Source organism: Thalia democratica, chromosome 6 (genome assembly GCF_965202585.1).
Source record: "Thalia democratica chromosome 6, ktThaDemo2.hap1.1, whole genome shotgun sequence".
NCBI classification, from domain to species: Eukaryota; Metazoa; Chordata; class Thaliacea; order Salpida; family Salpidae; genus Thalia; species Thalia democratica.
In genome coordinates, this window is record NC_139170.1 from 32,436,171 (window position 1) to 32,453,083 (window position 16,913).

General features: G+C 25.5%; 1 protein-coding gene across 1 annotated transcript; it reads right to left on the reverse strand.

Moving 5' to 3' along the window:
• Nucleotides 1-13,734: 13,734 nt before the first annotated feature.
• LOC145838988 (uncharacterized) lies at nt 13,735-16,590 on the reverse strand. Its single transcript, XM_082946605.1, has 2 exons — nt 15,324-16,590; nt 13,735-13,787 (listed from the first exon to the last, which is right to left on the reverse strand). The coding sequence occupies exons 1-2, from the start codon at nt 16,588-16,590 to the stop codon at nt 13,735-13,737; spliced, it is 1,320 nt and encodes a 439-aa protein (XP_082802731.1).
• Nucleotides 16,591-16,913: the final 323 nt, after the last annotated feature.

The window sequence follows — 16,913 nt, forward strand, 5'->3', positions numbered from 1 at the left end:
CTGAAATTAGATAATGTAAACTTTTTTCCACAACTTGGATTATTCACAAGGTGTTCTGCTATCGCAATTTAAATGCTGCTGTGACAGCAGCTACATTGGTCAAACTTCTCGACACCTCACAACTAGAATAAAGAAACATATTCCCAAGTGTATCACTTCATATATTAAAGACGAAAAAGACGAAAAGAGTATTGCAGTCAAAAATGCAATAAAAAAATCTGCGATAGCAGAACACCTTGTGAATAATCCAAGTTGTGGAAAAAAGTTTGCATTATCTAATTTCAGTGTAATGCGACAATGTTCAAATACATTGGAATTAATTAGACTTGAAGCCATTTTAATACATTTAAACAAACCAAATTAATGCGAAAATAAATGATTTGATTACACCCTAACCTTATTTAGTTAAGACCATTTTGTGTTGATTTTTAAAGCTTTTTTGATTAAATTTTCGTTGATTACATTTATGTTTACTTAATTGATCAGTTAATTAGTTTGTAAAAAATATTATTTTGTATATATACTTGTTTTGTTTTATTTTATTGTTTCAATTGTAGTTTCCCTGAAGAGAATTTGACAAAATATATTGGAATGAAAAAACTTGAGTGTTCTTTTACTCATTAGAAAATTATGTTTACTAAAGACATTTATATATTAAAAAAATATCAATAATGCCCACAAAACATAACATAAACAGTTTTGGCTATATTATATAGTTTATTTATATAACTAGTGTTTCATTATTTGCTACCAAGTCAACATAGCCAGATTACAAATAATTGATAGTAAATTAAGATTTACCTACAAGTTAAAAACTACTAAATTTTTTTAGCTCAAATACAAATTTGGAAATCTCTAGTGATAAGCATATGTGTAGAGTTAAAGAAATTCATAGTGTCTAAAAAATCTGTAACATTTTAGTCAGGTTTTATGAATAAACAAGAAAATTTAAGGATATAAAATAAATTCTACACTATTATCAAAAAAAATTGTTTAATAGTCTAACATTATTTTTTAGAAGCCTACTTGTATCTACAAAAATGTAAGCAATTACTTTAAAGTTTAAAGATTATGAACTTTATTAAACTAGGTAAAGTTATAAGTTAATTACATTTGTTAGAAACATAAAAACAGTATTTCTTAAATTAAATATTTTCAACAAATTCTAAGCATAATCTAAGGCTTATATTATGTGCTCTTTAGCACCATTAGTGGTTTAAAAAACAGCTAAAATTTAAAATTATTGTACATATTTTTCAATTTTGACTACTCGAAAGAAAATTTTTTGTCTATGAAAAAAGTTATATGCGTCTTAAAAAGACAACTTAGTAGCAAAAAAATATTTTAAAGCATTGTTTACAACAAAACTTTTCAAAAAAGTAATCACAGTTTACCTATTTCATATATGTCGCATACTAAAGATACCTTTGAACGTCTCTTCTCGTAATTAAAACAAATATATAAATAAAATAGTCATGCATTGTTCTTTGGCGTTAATAATCTTTTTATTTCTATCTTTTTATTTTGCTGTGACAAAGTGATTCTAATACAGAACCTCAATTAATGTTCAATAAAAATACTCTAGTTAATTAAACATTGTAATTTGAATTTAGACTGAAATTTTATAAATAACCTGATATTAAACATTGATTATAATTTTTTGATATATGTTTTTTTAAAGTTTCGATGAATTTTGACAAAATAAAATTTTTACGATAAAAACCTAACAAAAAAATTATAAACCAACCATATATATAAAATAAAAACACACTATTAAAAGAAATAATCTTTCTAATCCTAACTATAAATAGGATTTTGCAAATTAAATATTTTATTCGCGACCAGTTTTGGTGGCAAATAATTGCGACTTTTTCAAGCAAGATGAAGTATCAAACTGCACATAACAATGTTAGTTATATCTATGTTATTTAAAAACTTTTTTATGTGTGAAAATATAAACAAAAACTAAAATGTTGCATATTCAAAAATTCAAGTTTGTCAGAGTATAATTAGGTAAAACAGGTACTAGTTTTCCAAAACGAATTCATGTAATATTAATATAACGAGTCAAAGAAGAAAACTGAATTAAAAGCTTTTTTTTAATTAAAAAAAATATTTATACCTTGAAATTTATCTAAATGGAAATAAGTATTGTCTAAAATTGTAATTTTAAGCCAAGAGTCAACAAAGCATTAATAAAACTCAAAGTCGCTGAAGATTTCAAAATCTAATTTGTGTTAAGTTATTGTAACATTCAAAATTTAAACGGATTTAAGAACTGTCTAAAAAAAATCAAAAAACTTATCTAAGTTGAATTAAGAACTATTTATCTTAAAACTTTTTTTAAATCTAAACTAAATATCAACGAAAATTCGATAAAAAAGTCAAAAAAACCTATTTTGTACTAAAATTATAATCTGGTTTAAGTTTTGTCTGCTTTCAAGTTTATTAATAAAAAATTGTCTTGTGTCTGCATGAGTTCATTAATTTTGTTCTTTTGTTGATGCAATATGTACCAGACTCAAGTATTATAAAGCTTCTTTTAAGCACAATCTGCATGTCATTATCCTGGTTTAGACTGTTTTTCTCTTTGAATTATTTTCCAACTTATTTTGTAGTTTTTGTTTTTATTTTTTAATTTATGGATTAATTTAGAAAATTCAGTTGTTTGCTTATACTGGAAACAGTTTTTGTAATTTGGATTGCTTTTTATTGTTGTATTGTGTGTTGATATACAATTTTGTAGCTGATTGGCCCTTAGTCCAATGTATATTTTTGATGAATTTTCTGTTTCTATTGTTGCCTAGTAAATTAAATTTTCTGCCCTTATTCTCCTACTTCCAGGAGGCAAGTTTTTTTATTTTCTGCAATTGCACGACTCATCTTTGTTTACTTTATTGTTGTTATTTACTTTTTTGTTGTGATTTTCTATTCTTGTTTCAATGTTTGCCATACAGCTGTAGTAGCTTAATTTTATATAGTTTTTGTTTGAATATTTTTTTTAACTTACTATTTTCTCAAAAGTTTTAGTTTATTATTTTTAGAAAATTTTTACCTATGTTTGTTTTCACAGATTTGCAATATGGGGGGTTGAACCATAAAACTTTTCTTTTTCGGTTTCTTTTTTTATTTTTGCATTCTTCTGCATAGTTAATTTCATAATTGTATCTGTTTACTTTTGAAAAAATAGTAAGTTAAAAAATATTAGAACAAAAACAATACAAAATTAAGCTACAGCTGCATGGCAAACTTTTTTATATTAATTTTTGTTGATTTTGAAGTTTGGTTTAGTTAAAAAAAATTTTTTAGATAGTTCTTAAATCCGTTTAAATTTTGACTGTTACGTTAACTTAACACATATTAGATTTTGTAATCTTCAGCGACTTTGAGTTTTATTGATGTCTTCTTTACTCTTGGCTTAAAATCACAATTTTAGACACTACAGTAAGCTCTCGCTTATTTACGCACATTGTGTAAAATGCGTAAAGATACGAGAGATCATAAAGATACGAGAGTTACCAAATATACCTACTATAATGGCTGTTTTTTGATATTGTCTGGGAAGCAGACTTGGGACTTTCCCACTTTTAACAATTTGTTACCTTAATTCATTTTTGTAATTTATTAAAACCTTGTTTGTTCAAAGTCTTATTTATAGATATTTTTCTTTAACATCTCTGCAAAGTTGAATTATTTAACCATACAAAATTATTACATTGTTGATTTTATGCTAAAAACTCTTCTCAACCCATGAATCCTAATTCTAAATACTCAAATGAGTCCTTCTCTGTTATGAAGTTATAAGAACGGTCAATGCTGAGTCTGTTCGTTCTGACTGACAATTCTGTAATAAATCACTAACAACTTTAATCGTATCAGAGTAATTTAGGGTAGGGCAACTTATTTTATTAACGGGCCGGATCTGGAAAAATTTAGTCGTTTGCGGGCCAGAATATTTTGACACAGTGATTTACCGGATCCAGCCGAATATTGACTTTTTAGATCCGAATCTGACCGGATATTAATTTTAAAACAAGATTCGGATCCGGCCGTAATCTAATTTCACGAATACAGTTGATCACTTTTTTGATTCCTTTAAATTGATAAAACTTTTTCGAGTCCAACAACTTAAGATGTAGATTAAGACATATCAAATGTTTAAATGATGTCTATAAATAGAATTGACATCGTACTTGACAAATGTACGTGTGTAAGTACGCATGTAAAATATTGTATTAAAAAAAAAATTGCCTGGGGTAATTTGACAAAAAAGATATTCCAACTAAATAAGAACAGCACAAAACATTAGGACAAGATGGTGTATTTAGTAATAGTCACTAGTTTATATTTTGTCAGCATATTTTCCAACTCAAATTCTTACACTTTTTTTTCGTAAAAATATGATACATAGTTCTATAAATTTTGTAATATTGACCCTTTACGTGCCTGTCACTTTGCTCGCGGGCCGGTCATGTTCATTTGTAGACTGGATCCGGCCCGCAGGCCGTACGTTGCCCACCCCTAAAGTAATTATTGTGGTTACGTCATTATTTTCTAACAAGCTGATAAGCGGACAAGACAATTAATTATAATATGAAAAATTTCATTGTGAAACTTGAGCGTCGCCTAAAACAGTAAAATTAATATATTTAATTCCGCAGTTTAAAAGACATAATTTTATAATAAATTAAGATTTATACTTGTGTGTTTCTTTTAACGATAAGTTTAATTAAGTTGATTTGAGAGCATTTATTATAAATAAAAGCTACTTTAAAAGTTTGCTGAAAAGTAATTCTACATTAAAAGATTATACAAAAACGAAAAGTTTAATCAGTTATGCTTTAGTCTTACTAATTATACTTAAACTACTTAGCATACAATCTTAAATATAAGTTCACTTTATTTTTACTACAAACTTAATACACTTAAAAAGTTTTAGATATAATTAATTGTATTTATTTCTCTACTAAGTATTATTAGTATAATTGGAGTTGTTCTTATTTCAAAAATAATTAAGATAAAATGATAAAAATTTTGCATCAATTAAATCTAATTTGTACAGTCATTTGAAAATTGACATAACTAGTACTTTAGTACTTTCGTATTAAGTATGTATTCTACAAAATAAAACACCACTTTTTAAGTTTTACACATTAAAAAGCCTAAAAAGCAATTGAATTCTCAAAAATACTTTGTTGTAGGCTTTAAAACAAAACTATTAACAATAAATACACTTATCTAAACGTTTTGAAATTGCTAACGCTTGAAAAAGTAGTTATTAAGGAAAATCAAAATTGAATTTGGTGAATTTTAATCATATACAACAAAAGCTATAATATTTTAAAGTCAGTGAGTGCAGTGAAAATAACTTTAACAGTTTTATTAAGTTGTTATATTAAAATTTAAACTCACTTTGTCTTTATGTTAATTTTTTTCTAAGTTAAATCTTAAATTATATAAAAAAAATACTATAAAAGCTATTAGAAAATGCATCAAATTAATTTAATAAATTTATACAAATAATTATCGAAAACAAAACAAGTTAAATCAAACATATAAAATAAAATTTTAGATTAAAAACTTATTTTTTTAAATAAATAGGGTCTGAATAACATTAAATCTCACGAAAATTTTGTATAAATGTTTATATATTTGTATATATATTTTTGACGAAGTACACTTATTTAGAAAAATTTCATGTGATAATATTTCTAATTACTAGCTAATATTTATTAAAACTAGTACATTTTTATTAGACATATATGTAAAATTATACCCTCTATAAAGTTTAGAACCTTAGCATTTTAGACAGTTGTAAAGAAAATAATCTGTATATAAACACTAGTGTATAATTTTGTCTATTTTAACACTTGCATATTTGCAACATTAAACTAGTAATTAAAAACAAGAGTTTTCAAGTATTATACATCAAATCTAAGTTATAATAGTTAATGAAAAGTTTACATACAAGTATTTAAAAATTTTTATACTACTCACAATGTACAGGTCAATATCCTGAAAAAGACGTTAAAAGGTATCCAAGAGGTGTTAAAATCGATAATGTAAAGGTTCTACGTGCACAGGGACCTAGGGTATAATATTTTTCGAGCGTCTTATTTTTGGTTGTTCAATAAACATTAAATTTCAGAATATATACAACTTACTTATGTAACTAGTGTTTTATTTTTCGTTAGTAAGTTAACATAATCAAATTACAAAATAGTTGATAGTTATTCAAGAGTTTACCTACAACTTAGTAACTACCAAAACTTGTTTTTAGCTCAAATACTAATTTAGACTAAAATTTATTGTTAAGCATATGTGTAGAACTATAAGAATTTAAATTGTCTAAAAAATCGCTAAAAATTTTAGTCAGGTTAGATGAATATTCGAAAAAACTTAAGATATAAATTAAACTCTACAATAGTTGCATCTACTATCAAAAAACAATTGTTTGTTAATCTCACATTAAATATTTGAAAGCCTACTTTCATTTAAAAAACATGACCAACTACTTGAAAGTTTAACAGTATTAATTCTATTTAACTAGGTAAAGTTATATTACAATTACGTTTAATAGAAAAATAGAAACTGTATTTCTTAAACTAAGTATTTACAACTAATATATTATGTGAATTTTAGCACTATTAGTGGTTTAAAATAAAGCCGAATTTTAAGTATATTGTAGAGATTTTTCAATTTTAACTACTAGAAAGCAAATTTTATATCTAAGAATAAAGTTAAATGCTTCTTGCCAGAACAGTTTAGTGGAAAAAGAGTTTAAAAGCTTTTTTTACAACAAATCTTATTCAAAAACAAATCACAGTTTACCCACTTGATAAATGTAGACAAACACAGTGTAGCGTTGCCAGAGATTTTTACAATACTCTAAGTTTTAAAATAGTTTTTTGAACAAAAAAAATAGTTCTCAAAATATAAAATTAATTTTTTTATTCAAGTTGACTAAACATTAAACATTTTTTTGAAAACGGATTTTTAAAACGAGTTCAAAACACGATTAAAATTAATCTCTGTTAAAAACAAATCTCATTTTCGATTAATACTATCAGTAATGACTTCACCTAATAGTTTTCTGTTTCAAGATTATAACTTCAATCACTGAAATAAGGTTTTTATTTTTTTTATGTTTTGTATGTATTTTATATCGTAATCCTTAAATTATAATTGTAAACAAGAAGATTTTATCATAAGATATATGAAACAAAAATAATAAAAATAAAAGGAAAAAATTAACAAAATAAAAAAGAAAGCAAAATTTAATAAACATTTTTTTTCATAAAAAGCAATTTTTATTTTTATTTTTGTTCGTATATTTAAATGTTTTTTTTTCATTTTATAACTACACTTTAGACTATTAAATACATTCTCAATATATAGTCCATATCAGGGCGTCGTATGGGGTGTTGCACTGCCGCATTTCCATCACCATTTAAACATGTAAGAAAAAAATAAGTAAATATAACGTTTTATTTTGCGCAGTTTTCGGACTACTGACTTATACTCTAAACCAGGTTTTTCCAAATCAATTTTCGTAATTTGTTAAAACCTAGCTTGTTTAAAGTCTTATTTATGTGTATTTTTCTTTTAAATTTTTGCAAAGTTGAATTATTTAACCATATATAACTATTACGTACTTAAATTTTGCTAAAAGCAGTTAGAGAACTTAAAAAACTGTAGTTGTTTACTTTTATTTAGTTAAGTAAAGTATATAAAATAAAAATCAAGCTTACCAAAAAACTTATTTTAAAAGTATCCAACAAAGAGAAAACACTAAATAAAATTTAGCTACTAAAATAAAACATTGAAGTTTAAAAGTACACAAGTATAAAAATCAGCGGAGCATTTTTGTTTTCATTTATTGTCCTTCAAACCACAGAAGATCACCATTCAGTCATCAAAATTAAGTCATTAAGATTTAAATTTAAAAAAAAAATTAATCAAGCGCTAGTTCATTAACTTATTAGCTAGAACTACATGATTTAAAATCTCCTTACAGGACTGTGCATATTCAAATCCCTCAATGATTGTTTTGTCAATAGCACGAAATATTCTACTTGAAATCTACAAGTTTTAACTAAATTTAGTAGCTTGTACTTTGATTTTTTTCTCAACCCATGAGTCCTAATTATAAATACTCTAATGATTCCTCTTCTGGTATGAAGTTATAAGAACGGACAAGACTGAGTCTGTTCGTTCTGACTGACAAGTCTGTAATAAATCAATAATAGTTTTTATCGTATCAGAGTAATAATCGTGGTTCGAGAGATTGTGCTTACGTAATTATTTTTTAACAAGCTAATAAGCAGCCTATACAATGTATTTCAAGCTGGATATTTTTTCATAGTGTAACTTTATTGTGAACAAAGGAACCACGTCACAAAGACTTCTAAAAGCTTCAGAGAAAAATGTTGTCGAAGTAATCAAATAATTCTTTTATATTTTCAAACAAGTGCTTTAGGTAAAACGCTGAACTTAACATTTTAAAGAACGTTCTCTAAAAACGTTAAGCGTAGCTAGAAAGCAAACTGTCAGGTACCACTGGTGAACTTGTGGCATCCTCTATTAGGTTCTGTGATCCGGTTGATGATGTAACACTCGAACTCATTTTCCTTCTAATAAAAAAAAATAGTACTGTTTAATTTTGCAAACTTAAGGCAGTTGCAATCGTAAAAATAATTTTACAAATAATGTATTAGTTATACTTACTCATTTCTAATTTAAAATAAATTTACATTGTTTTGTTTTTATGTTTTCTCTCAAAATAGTTATATTTATAAAGGTTACTGTTAGACTTCAAACAAAAAAATTATTTAAACATTTTAGTTATTAACAGATTATTATTCGAAAGCTCTTAAACAGATAAAAAACTTTACACAACCTTCAGTCTATAATTTAGTTTCAATGTAACATTTTTACTTCCAGTTGTCTATTTTTGCTTTTATAGATAACGTAAGCTCAAAATGCACATACTGAAGCAAATTCAAGACATCGTAACTCAAAAAGTACTAGTAACAAAACCATTACCTTATATTTAACACTTAAAAAGTTATTTGTTTGCTATTTTAAAGTACTTTTTATTATTCAAATATCAACAGATAAAACAGTGCAAATTTTTATACTTAAAATATAAGTTTGATCATAATTTAACGTCTAATATGATTACTCATTAAAAATAAGCATTAATAATTGTATGCACAGTTTTGTAAATATCCTTAAAATTTTTTGTTGTTAATAGAAAAAAAATTTAAATTAAAAAAATTTAAACTGCAATTAAAAAATCTAATAAACACTTTTTAAGCAAAAATAACATACTAGTAGATGGAAACTAATAAAATTGACCCTTAAAACTTGTATTTTTTATATTTGATTAAAAACAGACAGCTCGAAGTTAAAACAAGTTAAAAGTGTTTTAAACATAAGTGATTTAAAATTTCAGTATATCTGGTACTAGCTTAAAGTCGAAGTAATGATTTTAAAATGATAAATATGTGGAATGATAGTAACTTTTATGTGATAGATACTCTGCAATAAATATTTCGATAAATAGTTTTAAACATTTAAAGCGAAGCATATATTAAAAAATATACACGTAGATACCTTGAGTTATTTAATGTAAGAAATAATAAATATAGAAATAGATGCAGTAGTTTAAAAAAAGACATGTATTAAGAAAAATTTTAACACTATTTTATTATTAATTCAAATTATTTGATAAACGTTTGCTTAGAATATTTTTATTTCTAAACATATTAAGCTTCTACAGACATAATATAAAGTAAAATCTATAAGTTAAATAAAATTTAGACTTAAAATTTATATTTTGTATGAGTATAAAAAAACACAAAGTATATCAAGAAAATATCTTGAATAAAAAACTTGAAAAAAAATCAAGGATACTTAATATTGAATCGAGCATTATATACTATCAGTATCAAATTAATCATTGATTTGTTTCACGTAATCAATGATTACGCAAAGAATATAAATATGCTACTACTAACTTAATTTTACATTTACCAAAATACATTAACAAAATCATCATGAATGAAAGAACAAAGAAAGAGATAACAAAATTTCTGTTGGTTTCAAAGATAGGGAAGAAAAAGAAAAAGAAGCAAGTAAAACAAAAAAATTTTCAGGAAATTCCAAAGAATACCGATGAATACCAGTCAATATGTGAGTTTTACGAAGCAAGCCAAGTTGAAAAAGAGTATCAACCTCAGACAATATTCAGAATTGACAGCGATGAAAGCTCAAAAGAAGATGACAAGAGACTGGTCTGGACCTTCCACGGTAGTAAGCCCGAATACGTTGCAAATATTATCACTGAAGGCCTTAAAGAAAGCAAAGAAGGATGTTGTGGACGGAATGGAATTTACTTGTCTCTAGTATCAAGCTTAGCCACAGAATACGGCGAGTTTAAAACAACTGAAGGCGTGCCATGCTCCTTTGTATTTATCGTAGTTCTGAAGAAGAGTCACGTTACAATGCCGAACAAAACTGTTGACCGCAATTGTAAGTTTGACTCAAGGGAGAGAGAGCACGAAGTCGAACACTTCAAGGGCAACATAAATCTGCAAGTTGAAAAATTTGGTAGAGTGAAACCTGAGCTACTGAAAAAGCAAATAGCAAAGTTCGAAGTAAAGAAAACAAGTTGCTGGACATTTTCAAAATTTCTAGCGTCGCCTGAAGCAGTAAAATTAAAATATTTGATATGTGCAGTTAAAAAGCCCTAATTTTATAATAAACTTAGATTTTATACTTGTGTGTTTCTTTTACAATAAGTTTAATTAAGCTAATTTGAGGCAACTGAATATAAATAAAAGCTAACAACTGAAAAAGTGATTATCCATAATCATTTTTATAGAAAAGAAAAATTCACTTAGTTATAGTTTAGTGCTACTAGTTATACCTAAACAGTTATATTTTTTAGTGGTAAAAACTTAAAAATAATTGTACTATAATTTATTTTCAACTTAAGTTTACTTAAACTTTTCTAACTAAAAGTATAGTTTTAGAGGTAATTGATTGTATTTCTTGACTAACAATTATTAGTATAGTCGGAGTGAAATTTATTCCAAAATTATTTTAGATAAACAGATAAAAAATTTGGTTTAGTTAAATCTAATTTTTACAGTTATTGTTAAAAAAAATAAAAAACTATTACTTTAGTACTTTCATATTAAGTATGCATTGGACAAAAATAAAAAAACTTACCATATTTAAAGTTTTATGCATTACAAAGAACAAAAAACCATAAAATCAAAATAATAAAAATACTCTATTGTTTTTAAGGAGACTAAAAAACAACTTTGTTAACAAATAGTATATATGTTTAAGATATTCTAAGTAGAAAACGCTTCAAAAAAGTAATTATCTAGGAAAATCAGGATTGAGTTTGGTGAATGTGAATCATTTGAAAAAATAAATAAAAAATATGTAATTTTTAAGTGAGAAAATGCAGTGAAATTTATTTAACAGTTTTAGTGTTTTGTTATACTAAAACTTAAACAACTGTGCGTTTATACTGTCTATGTTTAAAAATTAAATCTTAAATTATTTAAAGACACCTGTTCATTTTATCAATGAAAAAATATTTTGCTATATAAACTGTTAGACATTGCATCAATTTTAGTAAATATATACAAATAATTACCGAAAAAGAAAAAAAGTTATATAAAATACAAATTAAACTCTACAAAAGAAAGGTTTTTTTATCTTTTGTATAAATAATATTAGTTATCACAAAATTTAAGTAAACAAATTTATTTTTTTTTAATCTGTTTATGTCGAAGTACATTTATATGTAAACTTTTGTGATCACATATTTAAATGATAGTTAAGTCTTGTATTTTAGAATTAATATAATGTTTGATTATAACTGTAATAATTTTTATAACTTAATATTTGCTATTTTAACTTTTTAAAACTATAATGTTATCAAAAAATACATATCTTGCTCACACTCGAGCTAGTAAACACAAAACTTTGATTATACTCGTTTTATATACTAAATATTTTACTTTAATCTGTTCTGTTAATGAAATAGTATAGTTTTGAAGAGCAAGATTAAATGTAAAAACTAGTAAAAGTTAATAATTTGATGCATAACTTGCTTAAGTTTTCACATAGCATAATAAAAAAGTTACTTTAAAATAAGTATTATCACGATTAGTTTGATTGGCTTGTGTTTCATAAATTATTAGAAGGTTATTTAAGTCAAAAAGTTTTTGAACAAAATTAAATTTTGTTTAGAAACAATTATTTGTAAAGTATTATTCATACCACTGTTTATAATATTACTATAACTGTCTATGATAAGTTATACTTAAATTAATTTATTTGAACATGATATAATATACTTTTAATAACATTTTTTAGTTGATGTTTAAAAATACCATTTAGTAGTAACTTAATTTTCAATTTATTTACATTTCATTTAAATAAATTTCAGTCAACCACAGTAAAAACAGGCCAGCTTTCAAAGTAAAAACCTATTTTTTTTTTACTAATTTCGTTCTTGTAAATTTTTCTAAAAAATATTTTCTTTAAAATATGCAGGCAAGTGTCTTAAAAATATAGCTTACTCGAGTAAAAATGCATCTGCACTTAAAATAATTGTACTTTGATTTATTTAATTGTTGAGGTTTAACTTTATAAAGTTGAAGCTTTGTAAACTTATGTCTACTATTTTTATACCACAGAATAATTTATATGTTAATATAAAATTATCTTTAAACGATTTAATAAAAATAAAAAAGTTTATGATTAACCTATACCAGGGGTCGGCAGCCTTTTATATCTCGCGGGTCAATTTTTTTAGATAAAATTGCTCGCGGGCCGCACTTTAAAGAAAAACGTCTTCGGAGGCCGCAGTTATTTTAATATATTTGTAATAATCAGTAGAAAACATTGTTTCAAACAATAAATTATGGCAAGCCTATCAACAGAAAAGAACTAGTAGAGAATTTTAATTGAATTAATAGCCTAGTGCTAATTTTTTATTACAAAACCTTTTCTTTTTATGATTTAAAAACAGTATGTTTTTTGCTAAAAATTACCACGAAGGCCGCGGCTTTTGACTTTGAGAGCAAAATTTTGCCCGTGGGCCGCGGTTTTCCGACCACTGACTTATACTCTAAACCAGGGTTTTTAAAATAAATTTTTGTAATTTTTCAAAACTTATTTTGTTTTAAGTCTTATTAACATACATTTGTATTTTTCATCTCTGCAAAGTTGACTTATTTAACCATACATAATTATTACACTGCTGATTTTTCGCTAAAAACAGTTTAAGAACTCTAAAAAGTATAGTTTTTTACTTTAATTAATTCTATAAATTTACATAAAAGAACATTTAAATTTACCGAAAACCTTATTTTAAAAATACCCATCAGAGAGTAAACACTAAATAAAATGTTAGCTATTAAAATAAAAAACGAACTGTAAAAGTACGCAATATAAAAACCAGCTGAGCATCTTTATTTCTATTTAGTGTCCTTCAAACCGCAGAAGATCAACTTTCAGTCATCAAAATTAGGAATTAAAAAAAAAATTAATTAACGTTTCATGAAGCGCTAGTTCATTAACTTTTAGCTAGAACTAAACAATCTAAAATCTCTTTACAGGACTGTGCATATTCAAATCTCTCAGTAGTTGTTTTGTCAACAGTACGAAATATTCTACTTGGTATCTTACAAGTTTTAACTAAAGTTAGTAGCTTGCAGAGGCGTCTTTGATGTGGAACGCTTGAGCTGTCGCTCCATCTAAAAGGATGAAAAAATATGCTTTTTTTTTGATTATAGAGTTTAAGCCTTTAAACACGCTGCTTAAAATTGGCCCCTGTTTATCTGTACAATTCTAAACTACTACAATATAATTTTATTTTAAAGTTAAGGAGTTGAGCTTTAAAATGATGTAATTTTTTTTTACATTAGCTTAAAAAGTAAGAATTAATGTAGACATTAGATTATATTCAACACTTTGAAAGTTGTTAAGTTGCTATTTTTACGTAATTTTTCTTATTCAAGTATTAACACATAAAACAGTGCAAATTTATGTACTCAAATAATAAGTTTGATCAGTCAAAACATCTAACATAATTACTCAGTAAAAATAAGCACTAATAGTTGTATACACAGTTTTGTTAGTATTTTCAAAACATATTTGTTGTTGTTAAAAACAGTAAGAATATTTTAGTTTTAAGTGCCTCAAATCTTCCCTTGGTTGTGTGAAGTTCTTTGTGATTTTTTTGCCTTTATCGATCGTTTTAAATAAAAAAGTTATTTTTATTTATCAAAAAAATCTACAAATTTATTAGTAAACGTTATATTGCCTAAAGTACTTTCAAAATCTTCTTCAGTAGACAATTAGAACTGATTAATTCAAAATTTTCTTGCATATAAAAGTTCAAAAAAGGATATTATTACGTAACTATAAATCAAGTTTTAAGGTAAACTATGTTTTAAAAGTCTGTCTTTCAAAAGTTTTTCAAATAGTAAATCTTATTAGTATCTCTAGTTTAAACTCGCAAAAACTAATTGAAATAAAATAAATAAATAAATATGAAATAAAATCAAAGACAAAGAACTAAAAGAAATTACATTGTTAAACTTTGATGTGTTTGATTTAATGTTTTATAATATTTTAGAATGTAAAATCAAAATAAAAAAATAAAAATAGTAATTAAAATAGTAATCGAGCTTATTGTTGGTTGAAGTTAAAAAATCAAAAATAAATAGAGTAAATAATCATAATAAATAAGTCGATAAAAGTAGTAAGGCGTATAACCTTAACTTGTTAAGTTATTTAGAAATGTATAATCAAAAAACTTTATAAATATTAAAACATGTTAAATAATAGTAACCTAGTCAATTATCTGTAAAGTGGTAATACAGTTTTGTTTATATTTATTGTTGCTTCGAGTTTATTGATCCATTTACTTTCTAAAAAATCTAAGTCTGAATAATTTTTAGTGGTGTCTACAAAGATAATTGAAAAAGCTTCTTTTAAATCTTTTTTTGATGTTTTGTGTTTTTTGGCGTAATGTATTTTAAGTGCTGCTCTATCACTAACATCATCTGTGGTTGTACTCTTCCAGATGTGTCTGTGAGAGCACCATCTTTGCGAAAAGGACGTGATTGTCTGGCCGACATAGAACTCTTCGCATTCACTACATTTCGCCGCATATATCCCAAAATTTTTGCAATTTAAGTTTTTTTTCAATTTTATCGTTTTTCTGTTTTTTAACTTTACTAAGCTTGTTTTCTTTACCATTGTATCTTTGCAAAGCAAACATTTACCACAAGGGGATGAAATTCCTTCTTCATTATTAACTTCATGAGCTAATTTCTTGTAGTTAGTTAGTAAAGTTGCAATAGTCTGCGGTCGTTTGTATGTTATCATCACGTTTTGATTCAGTTGTTTTTCTCTTTCTGTTAATTTAAGCAAGTTTGGAAAGATTGTCGTCCAAATGCTTATGTTTTTGTTACTTTCCTTCGTTCTTTTTGATGGTGGTCTGAACCGATCTTTCCATTTTTCTGTTTTTTCCAGCATCTCTACAACTAAACCCTCGCAAAAGTATGATTTTATGCACTTATCTTTTAATAGTTTCAAAGCTTCTAAATAGTCACAATCCCGTTCACACAATCTTCTTAATCTTATAGATTCGCTAAATACAATAGATTTGTAAATTGAGCGAGGATGATAAGATCTTCCATTGATGTAAACCCTATTGATAGCGGTAGGCTTTATGTAGTTTCTTACATAAAACCCACCTTTTTCTTCTTCATCTATGATGTGATTGACATCTAAAAACTCCAACTCTTTGTTTTTACTTTGGTGAGAAATTTCTCTAAAAATAAGTTTTAGATCATACTTTTGAAACACAAATTTAAGTTTGTCTTTGATATTATCTGTGGTTGTTTTTGCTTGAGTAAAAAAGATAATGTCATCGATATAGCGCTTGAAAAGAATTGATGTTTTTAAAGTTTTTTTAACTTGTAATATAATATGATGTAGCGCAATATTGGCAATTGAAACAGAATTGTTATCTCCGGTAACAATTCCGTTTACTTGCGAATAGAATGATGTTCCGTTTTGCACTACTACATTTTCTAAACAAAACATTGTAAGATCGACTAAAGTTTTATTTACTTGTTTTGAATAGTTTGTGCACTTTTCAATTGCATTTGACAAACTAATTTTAACTAATTCTCGACTTATGTTAGGGTATAAGCCTTGTACATCTGCAGCGACTAAAAATATTTTTTGTTTATTCAAACAATTTTGCGGTAGACTATTTTTCCATAAATCTAAATCTTCTAAATAACTTTTGCTGTCTTTACAGTATTCATTTACATCATATTTACAAAAATTAATACTTATTGGTTTAAATAACATTTCTAAAAAGCTCGTAACTCTTGAAGTGGTTATGTTACCTGCAGATTGTACTAGTCGAGTTGGTATTTCAAAAATGTTTGTATTCAAAACTTCTGAGTCATTTAATTTATGCGTTTTAAACAGTGGGTAAGCATATGCAGGTTCGTTACAGTGAAAGTGTTTGGCCATTGTTCCTTTTAGTTTTGAGTAAATACCATTTTTATGTTTTATTCCGATTGTATGTTTTAAAATTTTATCATCTATACAATTTAGTTTATGTAAATTTATAATCGAGTCATTAAATTTTTCACGTATGTTTTCAAAATGCTTTTTAATATTATTTTCATTTAGTGTGTCTAACTTTTTAAACATTTCAAGCTCTCGACCCATTATTTTTTTGTAGTCATTAAAGTTCAGAACTACTAATTTACCATCTTTATCTGATCTACATATTACTATATTTTTGTTTCTTACTTGTTCATTTAATTCAGTTAGTGCTATTTTGAGTTTAA

Excerpts from the sequence above, each read along its gene's own strand:
- LOC145838988 (XM_082946605.1), bottom strand. The coding sequence starts at position 16,590 with ATGGCCAAACACTTTCACTGTAACGAACCTGCATATGCTTACCCACTG. Across the intron at positions 13,788-15,323 it reads AGGAATTTCATCCCCTTGTG|ATGGAGCGACAGCTCAAGCG; the intron begins GTAAATGTTTGC and ends TCATCCTTTTAG.